General features: G+C 31.9%; 1 protein-coding gene across 2 annotated transcripts in view; it reads left to right on the forward strand.

Annotated features, from left to right (window-relative positions):
* The window catches only part of PLXDC2 (plexin domain containing 2), a 518304-nt gene that overhangs the window by 410295 nt on the left and 84170 nt on the right, over nt 1–23839 (forward strand). For both annotated transcript variants that reach the window (XM_052000461.1, XM_052000460.1), the window contains exons 8-9: nt 5608–5703; nt 5934–6015. In XM_052000461.1, the coding sequence (XP_051856421.1) occupies nt 5608–5703; nt 5934–6015 (178 nt within the window). The remainder of the gene's footprint in view (nt 1–5607; nt 5704–5933; nt 6016–23839) is intronic.

The raw sequence follows: 23839 nt of genomic DNA on the forward strand, positions 1-23839 counted from the left end.
CATTCCCAAGCTAGTATCAAAGTTTGGAAAACAAGAGGGAAAAATGATCTGAATAAATAAGTGCATATTTAGATATTAGCCTCCCAGGTAGGTGAAGAATGGTGTGGATAGAATGATGTATGAATTATCATGTAGCAATGTGATTTAAATATTTATTAATACTGATAAGTCACTGCCAGGAAAATCCTATTGTGATGCCTCATCATTGATAGGAAAGTGGCTATGAATTCTTGAAAGTAGTAGAGGACAATTTCTGGCCCATTTGGCTCTTTTGCAAATTCAAAAGGTGGAACTGGTAAAGGACTGTTGCCTGAGAATCATCTTTGGAAGGTTCATCACTACTATAGCTTCAAGGTGATATGATGTTGACCATGGGAACTGTTAAAGAACATATTATGGAGAGATTACAATCTGAGTCCATAGAAGAAATAACCAAGACAGGGAAATCATAGAAGCCAAAAGAACTGGAGTAAATGCTAATAATTCTCATTTAAGTATTATTTTACATGTTATTGCAAAGAATAATTATTATAAAGGATAGGGTATATTGCTTAAATTGGATTGCATGTATTCCCATTTGAACACATGGAAAATGATTGCTATTGACAGTATCTCCTGAATTTGCCAATTATGCCTTATAATTAATTCAGTAATATATTCTGGTCACAAATCTGTGATTTAAAATCAGCATTTTGTAGCACATAGCTTTAGGCTTTTTGGTTAATTAATTAAATTTTATATGTTTGATTGTGTTACAAGGAAATTTTGGTTTTGAACAGATCCCTAATTGCTAGCTATTGGAGCAAGTCCTGATTCAATGAGATGCTACAAAAACAGTCCAAATACTATAACCTCTGATAAGAGAGAAAGCAGTACTTTAGCTGGGTTCATTTGAAATACTAGAGCCAATTTTTTAGTTTAAATTAGTTGAGTCTAATTTTGACCAAAATATATATCTATATGTTTGTATATACATATGCACTCATCATATACATATGTATTTATATATATATATGTGTGTGTGTGTGTGTGTGTGTATGTGTGTGTATAAATAAATGAAAGTTTACTATTTTGGCTTAGAGCTTTCACACTATTTATCACTATTAGTTGACAATTACATATTTGAAATATAACAGAACTTACCATTTGGATTCTCTAGCTAAGCAAAAACCCATTATGTTAATTTTGCTTTGTGCAAATGCTGTCCCTTCTCCCAGGCTGCCACCATTCTAGAAATAACTAACAAGTATCATATCTAAAAAAGGAAAAGACATGTTTCATTCCATTCACTGATTCTAACACAAACAGCCTTCATATTATTCACTATGATTATTCAGTTAATTTTTGGTGGTCAGGGATTGAATTTTTTAAATCCATCATTATGTGATCCCCATTATAGATCCATACGGTCTGTTAATTTCTGACATCTAATTTTCTTGTTTATCAAAAGAAATGGAGAAGCAAAATGTAGGAATTTATTGAGCTGAGAAATCTAATGATGCTAATCAATTTTTGTCTTTTTGTCTCAAGACAAATGTTTGAAAAGAAAAATAGATTTCCTGATACATATGTCTAAATTTTATGTATACCTAGGTACAAGTGAACTCATGTCTTTTCTATTTTATTCAACTGAATATGCCCCTCAAAAATATTAGTGTCTTAATGGAGATTTTTTAAACTGAGAACTAAATGAATAAACTGATTTACTCAAAGTTATACAGCTAAGACTTTAACTCAGGCCTCCAGACTACAGATATACTCTCCTCTTCCTACCATTTACCACTGACTCCAATGACGTTCTTCAGAATTTGAATTTGGTGTAATGGAGATAAAACTCACCTTGGAGTCAAGCTGAACTGACTTGGAACTGACTTCTGACACATAATAGTTGTATGGTCGTAAGTCACAGCTTTCAATCCCATAACTCCTCAATAATCTGGGAAACTTTTTAAAAATTGAAAATTGTAGAATATTTTGTAATCGGTAATTAGAGGGAATTCCCTAACTGGGAGTTCCTTCTCCTGGTGAACTGGACATGTCGCTAAGGATAGCAGTTGGAGGTGTTATCAAAAACTCAGTTGCCCATGGTCTATGTGTCTGAGATTAGAATCTTTCCTTAACTTGTTTGAGTGCTTAAAACTTCATTAAGACTTTTGGAACAGTCTCTATATGAACCACATTTGTACTATGTATAGGAATGTTAAGTTATTTTATATATAGCTACAGCTGACATTTAAAGAAAAATTTGTCACTTACAGAGTCCTTTCTAAATTTGATATAATTATCTCCCCAACTAGAGTGTAAGTCTCTTGAAAGAAGGTTATCACATTTCTTGTAATAGTGGTTGGTATACATCCGTTAACATGGCCAGAGTGAAAATATTTATATGAGTCTAAAGTTATAGTGAGGTATACTAAAGTTCAAATTTTCCTGTTGAACCAACAGGATGACTCTCAGCAAATCACTTAAGTTTTCATTACTCTCAGCATCTTTTTAAGAATGTTAACTTCTTTGTAAGAAATTAACATTAGTAATTCAGATAAAATATGAAATTGCAAGTCTAGTTTTCCTCCTTCCAATTTATATTTCTATTGCTTTGTAACAGTCTATCTTCTTCATTGGAGCTATTGTTTAAGTTAATTTACAAATTGTAGTGAATACATTCGCACAAAAGTAATTGTGTAAGTATGATCATCTATAAATTCTGTGAATCAATAAACCGAAAAGTATTTATTAACACTTACTATGTTCCAGGAACTTTTCTAAAAACGGAGTATAAGTATTTTTAAATAAAATAAAATAAAATAATCTCTTGCTGAGATATCCCTTCCCTTCAAGGAGTCTCCTTTCTAATATGGGAAAACAACATTTATAGAACAGTAATAATGGGAAATTTTGTTCTGAAAAAGTAGAAAATGAGTAGAATGGGCCAATAGTCTGGAAGTATGGCTCCCATGGATGAAATATGAAATTCAAATATTATCTGATATCTAGGGCTAGGCAATAAAGTGTGAGAAGTACATTAGTTTGCATTTATTTATTTACCAATTAACTGGCTTGAGCTCTAGAATTGGAAATTCAAAGATAGGTGGATTCACCCTCTCGGAGAGCAGGATATACCTTCTGGGAGATCTATGGATGGAAGTTGTTATCTCACGTCCAATTGATTCAAGTGGGAGCTAAAAGTTCAGATGTGGTAGGAAGTTGGTATAGCCTAGGGGACTACCTAGATGAGAATTTGAAATATCTTCTGAAATCTGGGACCAAAAGAATAAGTAGTCTGCTTAAGGTAGTTTGTATGCTGTCACCAATAACTTGAGTTTGGTCTAATAGAATGAATTTCAATGGTGAATTCCTAAAATCATCTACTTAGAACTGAAGGGAGTTTTAAAAGTGATTGAATATAACCCTATAATTTAATATATGAGGAAACTAACTCTTAGGTAGGATAAAAAAACTTGCCCAGTTTCACTTAATATTTTTAATGTCTGTTGACTGGGTGAATATTTTGTGTACCTAGATTGACATTCAAGTTCTGAGATTGCAAAGCTATGTTCCATAGAGAAATTAAACTTTTTAAAGTTTTCTATTATGTTATTTATATTTACATTATATAAATTATATAATATAATAAATATAATATATAAAATAATATAACAACACACACTAATATGATTAAATAATATAAATTACAACTACAGCAAATATAATGGGTGTTTATAATTATATTATTTTGTTGTATTGCATTTATTATATACTTACATAAATTATGATAATACAATTATTATAATTATTTATTATACTAATACTTTGAAGCAAAGGTCATGCTATTTGACCTAACCCCAAGTTTGTTCAAACTTTAAGCAGGGGGAAGGGGGGAGAGAGTCTTGATTTCCCATAGTGAGGACAGCTAAATGAAATAATGAATTCATCGCTAGAACTGATACTAGGAAAGCTTAGATTCAAATTCTGCCTTGGGCACTTACTAGCTTGTGTGACTATGCAGAGGTTATTTAACATTTATCAGGTTTTGGGGAAAAATTGGAACAGAAACGAGTGCAAGGGATAATGTTGTAAAAAATTTACCCTGGCATGGATTCTGTCAATATAAAGTTATTATAAAATAAAATAAAATAAAATATTTAATTAAAAAAAACATTTATCAGGTTTTTTCCTTATCTGCAAAAGGAGTATAATAGCAACACCTACCTCATGAGATATGTTGAGACTCAAATGTGATAATATATTTAAGTGCTTTGTTAGCCTTAAAACTCTACATAAATGTTTATAATCACCATCAATACTTTAGGAAAAATGATTCTTGTGCAAAAATATTTATAGCAGCTCTTTTTGTGGTGGCAAGGAAATGAAAATTTAAGAACTCAGGAATGATTAATTAAGTTATGGTATTGGAATATAATGGAATACTGCTGTAAAGATGAATAGGCATATAGAAAATGTGGCAAATTTTACATGAACTGATGTAGAGTGAAGTGAGCAGAACCAGGAGAATATTGTACATTGTGATGACCGCATATTTTAAAATCAGCCAGAGTCAGAAATTCAGGTTAAGGGAAAATGTTCAATCTTTATTCTTTTTGAGGTGAAGGGGGATTAGCAATGTGAGCAGCTGCGACAGGAAGCCAGCCAGCAGTCTCTTTCCGCCTCTCTTCCTGCCACTCTGCCTTCACTCACCAAAATCGTCATTTCCTATACAACACATCAGGACTTGCACAAAGAGTGGGCGGGGGCCATTCTTTCTCCAAGCATATATATTAATAGAGTATGGTCCAATTACTATTTAGCCTCATGTGCTTGGGATCTCAGTGCATCAACTCGAGCTTCAGCCCATTACAGTACATAATAATGGCAACCTTATATGATGATCAACTATTAATGACAGCAATTCTCAGCTATACAGTGGTCCAAAACAATATTGAAAGAAAATTTCTATTTACAAAGAACATTTGAAATCTGAATATATAGATTGAATCATACCATTTTCATTTTCTTTATTTTTGTGAGCTATTTTTTTATTTTTTTTCCCACAACACAACTTATGTGGAAATATGTTTTGCATGGTTCCACTTATATAATCTATATCAAATTGCTTACCATCTTAGGAAAAGGAGAGAGGGAGGAAAATTTGGAACTCAAAAATTTTAAATCAATCTGAAAATTTTTCTTTAAATGAAATTTAGAAAAAACATTAAAAAGAAGAATCACTTTAGCTTGGAAGAACTATTGCCATTATATTTTAGCCCCAATTGTCAAATTCTTCAGGAGACAAATATAAAAAAAGCAAGAATTTGATATATGATATGGTTGAGGAAAATAAACTATTAGTATTCTATCTAAATAAATTAGTGAGCTACTTGAGACTCTGCTCAGAATTTTCACAAATTTCTTACTGGAAAAAGGCTTCTGAAATAATCTTTAAGAGACCAAATAGATAGACTTTGACTTAAATGTATAACAGATGGAAATTAGTGCCATTTCTATATTCCTTGACTATTTTGTGAGACATAATTTTCTTAGAAAAAACATTCAGATATTTTGTTTTGTTTTCCTTTTCACAATTCCCTGTATTTTTTTTTTTTGTGGTAGATGTTCGAAGGAGAACAATTTATGAATACCACCGGGTAGAACTCCAAATGGGGAAGATTACCAATATTTCGGCTGTGGAGATGACCCCACTACCTAGTAAGTTACCTAAGTGAATGAATGGAGAAAAGATTGTTAAATATAAAGTTCTGACATTTCTCAGAGTTCTTTGAGAAATCAAATTAACACCTTTTAACCCTATGTCAGAGTTCCGGAGATATTTTGACCTATTGAATATATTCAAGGGATATTTTTTCCTATGACAGGTAGTTGTTATTAAAATACACAAATGTGTTATTGACAATTTCCTTTCTTGTATTTTGTTTTAGCTTGCCTCCAGTTTAATAGCTGTGGACCTTGTATTTCTTCTCAGATTGGGTTCAACTGTAGCTGGTGTAGCAAACTCCAAAGGTAACAAAATGAACAAATTTGGTTTCTGCATTCCTGTGAGAGTTTAAATGTATGTTACAGCACTGAATTTTATATTTAGGTATTTGTGCATATGCTAAAACACTATGTTGAAAGACCAAATATAGTGAGGAAAGAAAAATCTGCAATTTAATTAACCAGCAATTTAACTAATTGCTTTCCTACCTCTGGAGTCATCTAAGAAAAGTGTATTAGTATAGTGAATACCCAGCATAGCCAATGCTGATTACCACCTTCTCTTAAACTTATAGTCTTATAGAGTTACCTAAGCATCTTCTTAAGATACAGTGGAAGTAAGCCAATTTTTATTGGTATCATTAAACTACAGAAAAATTGGTTCTCCTTTGTTAAATTTAAAGCTAAAATATTCATAAAAGATATGTTGTATTCATTAAATTAAAAAAAGAACACTCTGGAAGGAGAGAACACAATTCAGGAATTTGCTACTGTCCTCAAAGGAACTGTCCAGGAACAGTTCAAGAGCTTCCCATGTGTAAAGAGGGACATGGCAACTGTGCTCTTTACAAAAGATTTTTCACCTCCTGACCTTGTAGAACCATGTAGCATTCTAAAGAAAACTATATTAAGAGTAAGATTTTTCCTTGTTGAATGAATTTATGGATGACATCCAAGAATTTGTCGAATGAAGTTTCAGTTTGTTGGGATTATTTTTTTTTCCTTTGTGTAGAAATTAAAGAAGTTCATCATTTTTTGTTTATACAGGTGTGACTTTCACATATTTATTGGCTTCTGTTACCAGACTTTTTTTTTCAAGAAACACAGAAAAGAAATAAAAATCTATTTTAAAATTACAATTATGATAAATTTTAATTACTAATAACAGTAATAAAAAATACCCTTTATCGGACTGCCACAATAGAGACAGTGCTGGACTTTTTTTTTAAATAACTTTTTATTGATAGAACCCATACCAGGGTAATTTTTTACAACATTATCCCTTGCATTCACTTCTGTTCCAATTTTTCCCCTCCCCCTCTCCACCCCCTCTCCCAGATGGCAAGCAGTCCTTTACATGTTGAATAGATTACAGTATATCCTAGATACAATATATGTGTGCAGAACCAAACAGTTCTCTTGTTGCACAGGGAGAATTGGATTCAGAAGGTACAAATAACCCGGGAAGAAAAACAAAAATGCAAGCAGTTTATATTCATTTCCCAGTGTTCTTTCTTTGGGTGTAGCTGCTTCTGTCCATCTTTGATCTATTGAAACTGAATTAGCTATCGAAGAGATCCACTTCCCTCAGAATACATCCTCAAACAGTATCATTGTTGAGGTATATAATGATCTCCTGGTTCTGCTCATTTCACTTAGCATCAGTTCATGTAAGTCTCGCCAGTCCTCTCTGTATTCATCCTGCTGGTCATTTCTTACAGAACAATAATATTCCATAACTTTCATATACCACAATTTACTCAACCATTCTCCAATTGATGGGCATCCATTCATTTTCCAGCTTCTAGCCACTACAAACTGGGCTGCCACAAACATTTTGGCACATACAGGTCCCTTTCCCTTCTTTAGTATCTCTTTGGGGTATAAGCCCAGTAGAAGCACTGCTGGATCAAAGGGTATGCACAGTTTGATAACCTTTTGAGCATAGTTCCAAATTGTTCTTCAGAATTGTTGAATCAATTCACAATCCTACCAACAATGTATCAGTGTCCCTGTTTTCCCACATCCCCTCCAACATTCCACATTATCTTTCCCTGTCACTCTGACAGTGCTGGACTTGTAATAAGGAAGTACTATATTCAAATCTAACCTCAGACATTAGCTATGTGATTCTAGGAAAGTCATTTAATGTCTGCTGACTCAGTTTCCCCTATGTACATTAAGAATAATAATCACACTTAAAAGCCAAGACATATTGTGAAGATAAGATGATATTTGTGAAATGCTCTGCAAATATTAAGGTGCCATTCAAATGGTAGTTATTGTTATTACTGGCTATTATTATTATGGTCTATTAACATTGTCACTTCATTTTCTGTAACAAAATCGGCTTGAGATATTTGATTTGACTTATTTTTTTTTAACATTCTTCACTTTGTGACATATTAGAGAAATGACTGTCCAGTGTTAGAGGTGATATCTGTAGCAGATTGAAAGTTACTGACCCAGTTAGGAATCAAATACTGACCTCATTGGCTCCATGTTCTACACAACTGACCTATGGGGCTGAGACTTAAATTATACAACTCACTTGTGTCAGAGAGAATTTCACTGTCAGCAATGAATGAAAAGAGAGGGAACTATAAAATCTGCTTATCCTCCAAAGAGGAATAGGACAGATACATTAAGCAGTTAATTAAGGAGACTTTGGATTTTTCCATTATGATCATTGTGAGTTCAATATGATTTTGCTGCTGCATTTGCAGCAAGGAGAAATGGGGAACGAAGGCAAGTCCAGTTCATCAGCTACCCAAATGCGGTGACAGCTGTGCTCTCCAAGATTTATGAAGCATTCTTCATTTTCTGGCTTAGTGTAACATTCTGAGAAAAACTGTATTGACCACAATTCGAACTACAATTATATTTTCTGTCCTTTAGATTACGATCAGTAATTTTGTTTTTGGAAACAATTCTGAAATAATAGCTCATTAGCCTTTTTAAAAGTGCAATTTGATTTAATATAGTTTAATCATGTTTGACAAATAGTTTTGGGAGCTAGTATAAAATTAAGGTCTTGGGATTATTTATATTTTTATTTTCTTGAATTGCCTTCTGATTTTCCTTTATTTTCTAGTTCATTACAAACTAACTTCATTTATTTGATTACCAAAGAGAGCTAAATTTTGCATTATCTTAATATCTGTGTCGTAATGATGTTTTGTGAGTAGCTATGCCAAAAGCTCTCAAAAATCTTCTTAAATGGATAATTTTAGCATGAAAAGTCTCCACATATAGTTAACTTTGTTCTTGGAAAGGATCAGGAGTGCTGTCAAACAAGCCTTTGAAAACTTGTTGTTACTTCTATGTTAAGATATAGTACCACAGAATATCTTTTAGGAAGTAATTTTTCATAATATGAATGGTGTCCTAAAAATTCAGCTTAAAATAGCACAATGGACTTATAAGCATTAATGGTTAAATATAACACTTGCGTGGCAAACTAATTTCACAAACTTTCTGAATGATTCTGTGTACAGTATTTTTTGTTTGTTTTGTTTTTGAAAATATGTTTTCTCAGGTAAGAAAAGGAAATGACACACATGTGTTATAAGAAAAAGAAGCTCAATGTTTTGCATTTTCTATTCATCCTTAAATGAAAGTATTTGAATACATGATCCTAGAGAAAAATATCAAGTTCAACTGGCTTTATAATTATCATGAAATTATTGTATAAAAAGAAGAAGTAGAATTTAAGGAAGCTATATCTTTCAGAAATTATTTTCTCAGGTAGTAGGAAGTAGTGATTGAAAAAATTAAATTTCATTAGTAATTTTAAACATGATTTTTCAGTATTTTGTCATGTGAAATCTTATGAAGATACAAAGAAAATTAAAAGTTCAACTAGAAAAAATAGAAATCTTTAGGAGGCTAATTGCATATGTATTGAATCGTGTTAATTAATTGGTTTATCTATGGCTCGTTGCACTTTTGTTCTTCTTAATTTCCCTACTGCATTTTATTAATTTCTTCTTAGACTTGGGGGTTAAAGAATTGTTTTAATGCCAAACAGCATTTCCATGAATTTAATATATTTCTTAGAAAAATCAATAAAATGAAAGTATCCTAAGTGGTTCAAATTTTGTGCCTTCACACTCTTCTTTCTGGAAATTTCTTCTTTTCCTGTGTTTTTCTGTGGATGAAGATCAATTAGTGTTGATTATCATAAGGTGAAGTTAAGTTCTCTGGGGGAAAAGGCATTTTTGATCAGTTCTCAGGGAAAAGAAAATAATTGTATTCTGCTTGTATAGAGCTCTACCCACACAAACTCATAATAAGAACTTAGTTTTAGTGATTTAAAACTAAAATGCCTGAAATTCATTTTTAAAACTAGACTTAGAACACTAGACACATTTCTCTAAATTATGATATTCTTTTTATTTTTTTAGTGATAAATTGAAATCTCCTTTAAGAGATGTTCCATTTTCATTGTATTTTCAAAATTATCTTAAAAGTAAAAATGAGTCATGTTTGGTAAAATTAGTAAAAATTAAATGGAAAAATGCAAATAACTGTGAACATGAGAGGCAAATTGCCAGACTTGAGAGCCAGAAATATCTGGCAATGCATTCTGTTTCTGTCATATTCCCTAGTTTTAGGATTCTGGAGAATTCACTTCACATGTCAAATTTAAGGCAACATTCTAAAAATCAAGGAAGATTTGTAGTGATCTGCATTGTTGGAAAGTATTTTCACACTTAGAATTCCCTACATTAATGAAATCATGCTTTGAACTGAACTAAGAATATAGAAACGTGAAATAAACATTTTCCTATAGTTTGTATTTATAACTCATAAAATATGTATTTTTTCTAAAGAAAAATACTCATTTTTCCATTGCACACGTTCTACAAGATGAAAAAAAGTTATATAACCCAAGTATTCTTTCTTCATTGACAGCTCCACCAATAAAGAAAAGTTTAACTTTTTTCTCTTCTTCCGAAGTGTATATCTTTAGAAATCTTCATACTGATGAGGCTGATAATATATTCTGTCTGTGTATAAACAAAGTAAAATGGGAAAATGAAGCAGTTATGCAAATAACTGAGAGAAACAAAACAAAGTAAAACATAACAATCACCCAAAAAGGAAGGGCTAAATTACCCATTATGGTTTTTTTTTTTTTTTTTTCCATTCACTGCATAATTTCTTAGCATCCCTCTGGAGTTTACGCATGTAAATGATACTATTATATATAGGAAATAGAGATTGAAAAGTACAGTTGAATTATGTGTGTATATGTATATATGTATGAGGATATGTGTATCTATGTATATGATGTATATGGTGGATATGTAAGGATGTTTTTATTGCTGGTTCAGTGGTATCCAACTCTTTGTGACCTCACTTGGGGTTTTTCTAGCAAAGATATTGGAGTGTGTTTTTTTTTTTTTTTTTTTTTTTTGCCATTTCCTTTTCCAGTTCATTTTAATGAAACTGAGATGAGGAAACTGAGTTAAATCACCTCCCCAGTATTAACAAGCTAGTGAGTGTCCAAGGCTAGGTTAGAACTCGGGTCTTCTTGATTCCAAGCTGAATGCTCTATATACTGTACCATTTAGCAGCCCTGTATGGCATATGTATTCTATAACTATGTTTATGTATATCCTAGACATTAGTGGGGATAATTTTTTGCATATTTTCATAATTTGGTCTAATAAATATTAAATGATGATAATAATTAAATATTCAAAATATAGAAAATTCCATAATTGAAACATCCATGATAGCAGTAAATATATGTGATAACCTTGCTAGCATCAAAAAATTGCTTTCTTAAAAAGTTGGAATGATTCAAAAGTCAAAATCCCCTTTAGCATGTCTGCTTTATCTATACTTTCTAACTTATTTTTATTCATTTTTCTCTATTGCCTGGCTTATCAGATAATTCGCTTTGGGGATTTTAATGTCCCTTTTCATTAATATAGTACATCTGATGTTTATTTGATTACTAAAAACCTTTCAAGTTATGTCAAAAATATAGTAAATAATTATATAATATGTGAGTTCTATAAAACATAGCATTTGAAATATCCTTAGAAAAATTTTATTGCTTCATAGGTAGACATGATCAATTTTGCACGTTACATCCAAACTAAATTTGAAAAAAATATAAGAAAAACTTGGATTTCTTATACTACTTTCATTATTAAATATGATAGTCATATATTCTAAATTTCCTAGAGCAGTCTGACTTTCAAAGAGTTGACCCCTTTCTTACAAATAGAAAACCATTCAAAATATCTATTATGTGTTGAATGAATCCATAAACAAGTGCTTACTAAGCACCTACTATGTCAGGAACTGTTCTAGACATGAGAAACAAATGTACAAAGAATAAGACAATCCAAATTTTCTAGGAACTTATGTTGTAATGATGACACAAGTACATATATATAAATACATGCAGCATTACTATTAAGGTAAAATACAAAAATATACAAAGTAGTTAATACAAGGTAGTTTGGAAAAAAGGATAGGAGTAGTTAGAGTATCTAGAACTATTCAAGCAGAAGATAGTGTTTGGGATGAATCTTAAAAGAAGAGATGAATGGATTGTTTGAGATGGACTCAGTTTTCCCAAGTGTATGATATAGCCAATATTAACTTACAGACAGAGGAGATAGAATGGAACATGTGAAGAACAGAGAAAATGCCAATTTGACTAGACAGAATATTAGAGGGGAAGCAGTAAACAAGAGCAATTGCTTGCTAATTTAGTAGGGATTTAGAACTTAAAAAGAATATTCTAGAGGCAATCGAGAGTACTATAGTTAATTGAGTAGAGAAGCCATTTGACCTGTGCTTAAGGAACATTTATTTACTAGCATTGTGTGGACTTGACTGGACCCTTAGAATCGAGAGGAGGTTTTATGGGGAAAAGACAGTGAATTCATATTTGAATATGTAGATGTTAAGATGTTTCTAAAACATTTGATTTAGTGTGATCAATAGACAACTAGAGATTTGGAATTGTAATCATTAGCACAGAGGTATTAATTAACTGTCCAGCAGGTGATGTGATTATCAAATAGAAAAAGAGATGGAGAAGACAAGAGGGCCTTAAAAAGAATCTGTGTTATGAACCATAGTGAGGAGGTATTATATAAAATCTAAATAAAATGTAAATAATGATATAAATAAAGCAAAGAGGAATTGAAATGGATTGATCTGTCAAAAAATGGGCAAGTTAACTAGTTTCATAATAAGGATTGAGGAGCAAAGAAAAGGAAACAATGCAGTGAATGGGATTTTTTCAAGAAATTTGGCTGAGGAGATAAGATATATGACCATAGTTTGAGGGAATAGTAGGATCCAGAAGAGAGGTTTTTTGTTTTTTGGGTTTTTTTAATATGTTTCAGACTTTGGAACTATTTTTCTAAGTTATACTTACACTGGTGGATCCCCAGAGTGCAAGTCTACATTCCCCCCTCTCTCCCAATTCTAAGGGACCCTGAAGGGGGATAGGAGTTGCTTTCTCTAATGTTGTTTCTCATGAATTCACATTTTTGTGCTTTTCTCCATGATTATCATTTGAAGTCAATTAATGAAGCAGACTTAGAATATAATAGAGTGTATTTACTAAAGTTGCATGATAATAATAACTAATACCAATCTTCTCTTTCCCCAAAAGTCTGTTACATACTCTCCCATCAGATTACACAATAAAAAATCATTTGTAATATTAGATTGAGTTTTCTTTTGTTCAGGAGATTTAAAATCCAATGTGAGAAGAAATGGAGGCACCAAGTATAGGAGGCTTTCTCAAGGAATTTAGCTAGGAAAAGGAAAGATAGAGGACGACAGCTAAAGGGCATGATAAAATTAAAGGGATTATTGTTTTTGTTTTTTATTTTTTTAGGATGAGAGAAATATACATGTATTTATAGGAAGCAATCAGATGGGAAAAATTAAATATTGGCAAGACAGTGATAGGGTGGGGCTATGAATAGAGGTTATTATTTCAGTCTAATAGATAAATAAGGTCATTAATGACCCTTTGCATTAAAAAGGCCAAATTATAAAGTTCAGATAAGTTATGAATCTTAAAACTGTGAACTTATGTACTTAACAAAAATTAGGTTTTATGCCATTCCTTCAAGTTCAAGCCCACAAAAATATAGATATATTTTATTCGATGTGATGAATTGGAATACTTTAGCATTTCAATAGCCAGTTATGAGGGACAAAGTGAGAAAAAACAGCTGATGTTACTTATTAATAGCAAACAAACACAATTTTTAGTTTTTTTTTTAGTCAGCATAAATGAGAAAATAGAACAGACTTCAAAAATCATTGTCAATTATGAAAAAGTTCTTAAGTAAGCCATTTCTCCACCTTCTCTAATGGCATTCCTCCTTTCCATCTTTTCCACTTAGAAGCTATTAAGTGGCATAAAGTTCATTACATGTGACATTTGCCCATTGTTTTTCCTCTTGGGCTCTGAGATTCCTGTCTCTAAAATGAAGGAAGTATGTTAAATATTTTTTAAGATGCTTTTCACTTCTGTCTATGATTTTTACCTCTCACTTTTTTCATCTGTAAAATCTGGATGATTATAATAACTGTAATATCTGCCTTTTCATTAGATTGATAGTAAAACAAAATTATATACATAAATATATGAATTTTAAGTGTCAATTATTATAATTATGCGACACATCCTTCCAAAATAGTATCAAAAACTTGGGTGGTTTCTGAAAATGTCATAATCACAAACACAAAAATTAAGTGTCTAGGAACCCCCTCATGGTTTGTGTTTCAATATCATTTCAAGACTACTCCTATCTCATTTATATACTAAAATTTTATTAAACACTTTATCTCCTTTTGATGTATCAAATTATTATAAAAAAGTATGTTCCTAAAAATGCAAATAGGTTGTTATCAGAATAGAAGATTATGGATTATAAAGTGATAACAAAGTAATTCATTTCTTCAATTTATCTTCCTTAAGTTAAAAAATAAAGTAACTAAAATTAGAAGTAGTCTTTTTAAAATATAATGAATGAGGTAAATGGGAAAAAAACTTTGCAGTACATTTCTTGATAAGTCTCATTTCTAAGATATATAAGTAACTGACTCAAACTGAAAAGCATATTCTTCAAGTTCTAAGTGGTCTTCAAATTCCTCAAGGGATAATAATTAAATGATAGAAATGCATTTTTTTCAGTAAAAGAAATCTAAGCTGTCTATAGATATGAGAAAAATGTTCCAAGTAATTAATAAATGGAGAAATACAAATTAAAATCACTTTGAGAATTTACCTCAGATCTAGATTCATAAAAATGACCAAAAATGATAAATTTGGGGTAGACTGTGAGTAAACAGGTAAATTCTAGTATTAATGGAACTGTAAATAGGTCCAATAATTCTGGGAAACAGTTTTGAACTGTTAAATATTATTAAAAATTATTAAAGTGTTTAACCTTTAATCCAGCAATACTATTAAAGGACCCATATTACCAAACATTTATGCAACCTTTTTTTGTGTGATAACAAAAAAATTAGAAATTGAGGGTATCTCTTTGTATAGGACTAACCAGACAAATTATAGTATATAAAAGTGATTGTACTGTTATAGTTCTATTGTAACATAAAAAAATTATGAAAAAAGAAACATGGTTTCAGAGATACTTGAGAAGACTTAGATGAGCTAAAACAGAGTAAAGTAAACAGAACCAGGAAAATAAATCATATAATAGCAACTCTATTTTAAAGAGAAATAATCTGATCAATACAAGAAGCAACTATAAGCATTCATGGTAACCTGTTATCTATCTTATCATTAGAGAAATAAAAGACTCAGTTCAGATTGAAAAATACAAATATATATATATACACACACACACACATATATATAATGTAGTTATATCTATGTCTACATATATACATATGATATATATATGTATTTTATATACACATACATGTGTTGATATATGTGTACATATATACACATAAATGCACACACACACACACATATATATTTCCTTCTTTTATATTTTTACTATTGAGTTGGAGTAAGAAGGCAGAAGAAAAAAAGGCATTACTTAAAAATTGTAAATTAATTTTAAATAATGTATAGCTTGACTGTTTTCAATGATCATCATATTATATAACACAATTCAATTTATCAAGCATTTGTTAATTGCCACCTATTGCTACGCAATATACAAAGTGTTAGAAACAGCCAAAACTGAAATTGTTCTAGTCTCTGCTTCAAGGAACTTGCATTCTTTTGGATGATTAAAGTAGAGAGGACTATGTTAATATTAACAATAATACTTCTATGTATGTATTTCTTTAAGGGTTTGATAAAGCTTCACAAATATCTTATTTGAACCCCACAACCCTGCTGGAAAGTAAGTGTTATTATGATACCCATTTTACAGATGAGGTACATGAGGTATAGTAGTGCCATATGTGGAGTCACAGATTTAGTAAAGATTTATGCTAGGTTTTGAATTTAAAATATTGGTAAATATGAAACTTATACAAAATTAAGAAAAAATCTTTTGCAGTAGTCTGAAAGCACACTGACTATTCTTTGGGATGAACCCCAGCTTCTCATAAAGGGGGTAGGCCTTAATTTGGTACTCAAAGTGCTTTGGGATTAAGAAGGCTCCTCTTTGTGGAATGCTAGTTGACATCATGGTGTATTTCCTTAGGATCAGGATTTTGTAAACGAAAGGAAAAACCAAAGGAAAAAATTTCATGTTTGCATGAAATATGCAACAATCTTTTTATAGATATAGATAATTGTGGTACAACAATACCTGATGTCACTTTTCCTATTAGCAGAAGTAGGGTTTCAAAAGACTATCATTCGGGCTGGCTGTGGAGGATGGATTCAGTATTACTAAAGAGAAAAAATGTAGAAGTTTAAAAAGTTTTCTATGAGGGGAAAATAATCATTGCTAAACTTCTAGGCTCCATTTATTTCTCTGGAAGGATGTAATTTGGCTTTCTAGTTCCATATATCCTAGAAGAATATAATTCTTCCATTCCAAATAACAGTTGAAGAGCATATTTCTATTTATTATTTTTCTTTTTTGGGTCTTGGCTTCCTTAAGTGTTGTAATCAATTGGTTTCTTGGCAATGGGCCAGTTTTGAAGACAGAAATAAATGGAATTTAGAAGTCTGGTTGTTATTTTCTGAATGTTAAATACATTTGGATATAGTCTCTGGGTAATGATGGCAGCAATTCCCACCTGAAATATTGAGGTTTTCTTTCAAGTTTTCTTTGTTTTTTGAGCCAGAAAATCATGTCTATTTTAAATCCGTACATCATTTGGCAAACTTACTTGAAAAAAATCACAAGAATTAATTAACATCACATCTGTTTATGTCCTCTCTTTCAGGTTATCCAAGTGATTCTGAAAGTTTCTTTATTCATTATCCAGATGTGATGCCCTTTCTTTAAATTGCTATGTTTTAGGAAGTTGGAGGGGAAAAATTAAAAGTGCAATTTTGGTGGTAGATCACATGATCCATTCCCTCTACTTGTTTGCACTAATAAAATAATGAGTTCCCCTGAAAATAATTAAGAGTTAATTGCCCAAGAATGAAATTGCATTTGTTCAATTTAAGAACAGTAGGCATTAAATTAGCATGGGAATTATGGTGTGGAAATGGCAAGGGAACAAAAATTGGATAAAAACAAAATTTGCTGTCTGCTTAGGTACTGGAAATTTTAACTTGTGCGGGGCATATTAGGAAAGTCTAGACTTACAATCAATGTGATTATAATGTTGATTTTTTGGGTAACATTCAAATAATATATAGACTATATAATAAGAAGTTGAAAAAGGAAAACATATGATAGAAGGAAGAGTAGGTTTTAGCTATATTGCCTGCTAGGTATTCAGTCTTCAAAATGAGGAAGTAATGAAAAATGTTTTCCTGACAAAACAGTACTTTTAAAATTTGTGCAATAAAGCATCATTAGAATATTTTCTGTTTTTCATAATTGTGATAATACCTCTTCTTATGAATTAAAAGCTACATAATATTTGACATCAACATCCCAATTTTTCTTTCAGGGTGTTTGATTTTTAAACATACCCTTCCCATTAAGATAGTCTGGCAAAAGATGTCATAGGAAGCAATGCTGTAGCTAGAGATGTCAAAGTCCAGGTCAGAGGGCCACCAACTGCCTGCAAAATCCCTAGAATGGCCTAAACAATAGGTAATTGGGAATATTTACCAAAATAATTAAAAATATAATACAACAAAGTTAATTTTGAATTGTGGTTTTACATGTTAACATCCAGCCTCAGAGATTGGTTTCTTATTATGTCTGCTATAGATAATATTTACAAGTAAAAAACTCCAGACAACAGCATCTGGAATTTGAGACATTAGCTCTAATATAATTATTAATATCCATTCAATATTCCAAAATCCCTTTGATTTTTTTCAGTGTTTATGTTCCCTTCACTGAAGCAAATGATGATCTCTTTATGACATATTAGGTAGTCTTCAAGAATTATTAATCTATATCATCTGTCTGCATAGCCCTGGAGTACCCAGAGTTGTCTCCATGACATGGGGCAGTCTCAGAATGGGATTTAAGTGGAGGTGAATTATTTAGTGGCTCTGGGATCTCACTGCCATTAACATTTCTTTCCACTGGATAGATTACTACTTCTGTACATCTTCCCTTCCTGAGCAATTTTTAAAAAAGGCTTTTTTTCATAATCTTCCATAGAATATCTACTCAGTGAGTATTCTGCTGACAATTATTTGACCTACAAAGGTTACCAAAGTCCCTACAAAGGCACTGAGGCAACTGATTCATATTGAGGAAGACCTGGGTTCAAATATCTCTGACATACTGGCTATTTGAGCCTAGAGAAGTCATTGAGTGACTTGGTCTCCAGACAAAACTTTTAAGATTATAATTTATAGAGAAGAATCCAGTCTTTTTTGGTTAGGGAATTACCTTAACTAGTAGTTCCCATGCCAGTGAAGTCATAGGTCCATTCTCTATCCATATGTTCGTCAAAGTACTACAAAGACTACAATAATGTAATAATAAAATACCTGTCATATTCAAAGTTTCAATAATATCACAATCACATAGATCATTTACTTATATCACAGTTGGAGAATACTGGAAACCAGGAAGAGAATATCCATAGTCACTAAAACTTTTAGATATACAACAATCCACTAAAGATACAGTTATATTTCATAATGACATATCTACAAGGATGAAAAACATTTGATTAAAAGCTTGGTAATAGATTGCATGTATCAGATATCCCAAAAGTGGTAAATAGAAGAGAATTAGATAGGTTAAGTGCTTGGGGAAGAGGATCTGCTTATATTTCCACAGATGAAGAAAGAATCAGATGGCTGACAATGAGACTGTCAAAAGGATTCTTAAAATCTTCAGAAATCATTGGGTTCCCTGAGATGAAAAATTGTTGATGAGACTTTTTGCAGTACTTCAGAGCTTACAGGAATTATTAGATTCCTGGCACATGAACTAATGGACAATGGATTCCTTATGGACTATTTCTAGGACTTATGGACATTTGTAAATTTTCAGGTCGATTTATGTTGTTACATTACTACTAGCCTGTGTTATATTACTATGTGCTTATGTATTTTAAGCAATTGCAAGAATCATTGGATTTCTTGAGATGAAAGATTGTTGATGAGACTTTTTGCAGTAGTTAAATTTTCATGTTGATTCATGTTATTTGTTACATTACCACTAGCCTGTGTTATATTGCTGTATGCTTTTGTAAATTATGTATAATGCCTCCCATATTGATGGATTTATGTATACCATGTATATCTGTTACAAAGTTCTGGCCCATATTGATGGATTTATGTGTACCCCTTCAGAAACCCCCTATGTTTTAAAACAAAAGAAAGGGGGAGATGTTGGAATCCTTACTAACTGCTAACTAATTAGAGTTGATCTAATCTTACAAGAAGATGTTTTGGGCAGAACCTGAAACAAGGTACTAAGTAGAACTAAGTTCAATGAGTTCACACCTCCCTTGAAGCTCATTGGGCCAGAGAGCACTATGGGAGAAAACCCATAATCCCTCTCTCGTATCCCACAATTCCTCCCTCTTGGATAAAAGAAACAGACAGAAGCTCTCGGTCAGATTTCAGTAGAGTTACGCCAGAAGCCCTCTCTCCGAGGCAAGGCAGAATATTTTCCACTTGGCTGGCAGGTGGCAGAAGTGTTCTTCAGAGAGGAAGACGCTACAAGTCGAGATTTCAGTGGAATGACATGAAGAGTTGGAGCTGGCTGGAGGCTGAAGAAAGCCGAGGCAGAGGCTGAAGGACCAGACCTTTGGATTTGGCGACATTCGGAGAGAGCTCTTGGAACCAAGCAGAGAGATAGGCCTCTAAGCTAACCGGGCTATATTGGGATAATAAAAGATCTGAACTTTTATCACCTGGCTGCATTTTGAGAAGAAAAAGCTCACAACATACAACAATACCTGATGTCACTTTTCCTATTAGCAGAAGTAGGGTTTCAAAAGACTATCATTCGGGCTGGCTGTGGAGGATGGATTCAGTATTACTAAAGAGAAAAAATGTAGAAGTTTAAAAAGTTTTCTATGAGGGGAAAATAATCATTGCTAAACTTCTAGGCTCCATTTATTTCTCTGGAAGGATGTAATTTGGCTTTCTAGTTCCATATATCCTAGAAGAATATAATTCTTCCATTCCAAATAACAGTTGAAGAGCATATTTCTATTTATTATTTTTCTTTTTTGGGTCTTGGCTTCCTTAAGTGTTGTAATCAATTGGTTTCTTGGCAATGGGCCAGTTTTGAAGACAGAAATAAATGGAATTTAGAAGTCTGGTTGTTATTTTCTGAATGTTAAATACATTTGGATATAGTCTCTGGGTAATGATGGCAGCAATTCCCACCTGAAATATTGAGGTTTTCTTTCAAGTTTTCTTTGTTTTTTGAGCCAGAAAATCATGTCTATTTTAAATCCGTACATCATTTGGCAAACTTACTTGAAAAAAATCACAAGAATTAATTAACATCACATCTGTTTATGTCCTCTCTTTCAGGTTATCCAAGTGATTCTGAAAGTTTCTTTATTCATTATCCAGATGTGATGCCCTTTCTTTAAATTGCTATGTTTTAGGAAGTTGGAGGGGAAAAATTAAAAGTGCAATTTTGGTGGTAGATCACATGATCCATTCCCTCTACTTGTTTGCACTAATAAAATAATGAGTTCCCCTGAAAATAATTAAGAGTTAATTGCCCAAGAATGAAATTGCATTTGTTCAATTTAAGAACAGTAGGCATTAAATTAGCATGGGAATTATGGTGTGGAAATGGCAAGGGAACAAAAATTGGATAAAAACAAAATTTGCTGTCTGCTTAGGTACTGGAAATTTTAACTTGTGCGGGGCATATTAGGAAAGTCTAGACTTACAATCAATGTGATTATAATGTTGATTTTTTGGGTAACATTCAAATAATATATAGACTATATAATAAGAAGTTGAAAAAGGAAAACATATGATAGAAGGAAGAGTAGGTTTTAGCTATATTGCCTGCTAGGTATTCAGTCTTCAAAATGAGGAAGTAATGAAAAATGTTTTCCTGACAAAACAGTACTTTTAAAATTTGTGCAATAAAGCATCATTAGAATATTTTCTGTTTTTCATAATTGTGATAATACCTCTTCTTATGAATTAAAAGCTACATAATATTTGACATCAACATCCCAATTTTTCTTTCAGGGTGTTTGATTTTTAAACATACCCTTCCCATTAAGATAGTCTGGCAAAAGATGTCATAGGAAGCAATGCTGTAGCTAGAGATGTCAAAGTCCAGGTCAGAGGGCCACCAACTGCCTGCAAAATCCCTAGAATGGCCTAAACAATAGGTAATTGGGAATATTTACCAAAATAATTAAAAATATAATACAACAAAGTTAATTTTGAATTGTGGTTTTACATGTTAACATCCAGCCTCAGAGATTGGTTTCTTATTATGTCTGCTATAGATAATATTTACAAGTAAAAAACTCCAGACAACAGCATCTGGAATTTGAGACATTAGCTCTAATATAATTATTAATATCCATTCAATATTCCAAAATCCCTTTGATTTTTTTCAGTGTTTATGTTCCCTTCACTGAAGCAAATGATGATCTCTTTATGACATATTAGGTAGTCTTCAAGAATTATTAATCTATATCATCTGTCTGCATAGCCCTGGAGTACCCAGAGTTGTCTCCATGACATGGGGCAGTCTCAGAATGGGATTTAAGTGGAGGTGAATTATTTAGTGGCTCTGGGATCTCACTGCCATTAACATTTCTTTCCACTGGATAGATTACTACTTCTGTACATCTTCCCTTCCTGAGCAATTTTTAAAAAAGGCTTTTTTTCATAATCTTCCATAGAATATCTACTCAGTGAGTATTCTGCTGACAATTATTTGACCTACAAAGGTTACCAAAGTCCCTACAAAGGCACTGAGGCAACTGATTCATATTGAGGAAGACCTGGGTTCAAATATCTCTGACATACTGGCTATTTGAGCCTAGAGAAGTCATTGAGTGACTTGGTCTCCAGACAAAACTTTTAAGATTATAATTTATAGAGAAGAATCCAGTCTTTTTTGGTTAGGGAATTACCTTAACTAGTAGTTCCCATGCCAGTGAAGTCATAGGTCCATTCTCTATCCATATGTTCGTCAAAGTACTACAAAGACTACAATAATGTAATAATAAAATACCTGTCATATTCAAAGTTTCAATAATATCACAATCACATAGATCATTTACTTATATCACAGTTGGAGAATACTGGAAACCAGGAAGAGAATATCCATAGTCACTAAAACTTTTAGATATACAACAATCCACTAAAGATACAGTTATATTTCATAATGACATATCTACAAGGATGAAAAACATTTGATTAAAAGCTTGGTAATAGATTGCATGTATCAGATATCCAGAGACCACTATAGATATGGTTAGATATTACCATCAACTTGGCTTCAAGAAATGAATCTCAATTGAATCTCAAATGAATCTCAAAGGCCTGGGATATAGAAGTGTTTCCATCAAAGTCATTGAAGGGAAAAAAACATAGAAAAAACAAATAGAGAATTCTGACATAAAATAAGAGAAAAATAAATACATTCCAAAAGAAAAAAAAAGATTAATTGCTAAAGCTAAATTTGGAGTTATATTGTTTTCTTTCTGGATAAGACAATAAAATATTGGAAGTTTGTGAATTTATAATTCACTTTAATTCAATTTTATGAGTATATTATATGTGAGAAGCATTGTGGACACACAAACAGAACTTAAATCATACGTGTCCCCCAGCAGCTTACAATTTATTGAGGGAATTAACATATACAGAGCTAAATTCACAGTTATTTATTATATTATTAATTGATTTTGGCTTAACTAAAGATAAAACTGACTTCCCTTTCATACCATTTTCTTTCTTTTCTCACCATCTATATGCTGTTTATTTTCCTGTAAATCTGGGCATAATGAAGGAATGAACTAGCTCTTCTCATAGTTCCCATGTGGTGACCTATATTTTTTCTCTGTAAATTGCATAATCACATATTTGTTCTGGTACCTCTATATGTAATGAGCAAAGGGTGATGCAGAATTTAGGAAGAATAAGAGAATAGAACATTCTCCAGACCTGCTCCACAGATACATCCTATCTAACTGTGATCAACCAGCAAAAATGCCAATATAGCAACAACCAGTCTTGATCTGTTGACTTTTAGAAGGAGTATTCTCCTCAATACATATAGGTTATCCTTTCCAGACTTTGGGTTATGACTTTATTTTCAGCTGCTTCGTTAATACTCTCTAGACTTATCTAGACTTTATCCAAGAAGAAGACAGTATTTTTGATTATTCTTGGGGTAGGATAAAGTTAGCTTCTCTAGGTCAATGTCTAGTTATTTGCTGGTTTTGATCTCTTTGCAAAAGTAACAAATAGAGGACAAATGGCAAGATTGATTTTTTTTTTTGTTTTTTAACACAAATCTTTTAGAAAAATAAAACTGATTTTAAGAAGGAGAATATGTCAAAGTAAATGGAACTAAGATTAATGAGAGAATTATGATGAAAA

This window comes from Antechinus flavipes, chromosome 5 (assembly GCF_016432865.1).
Source record: "Antechinus flavipes isolate AdamAnt ecotype Samford, QLD, Australia chromosome 5, AdamAnt_v2, whole genome shotgun sequence".
NCBI classification, from domain to species: Eukaryota; Metazoa; Chordata; class Mammalia; order Dasyuromorphia; family Dasyuridae; genus Antechinus; species Antechinus flavipes.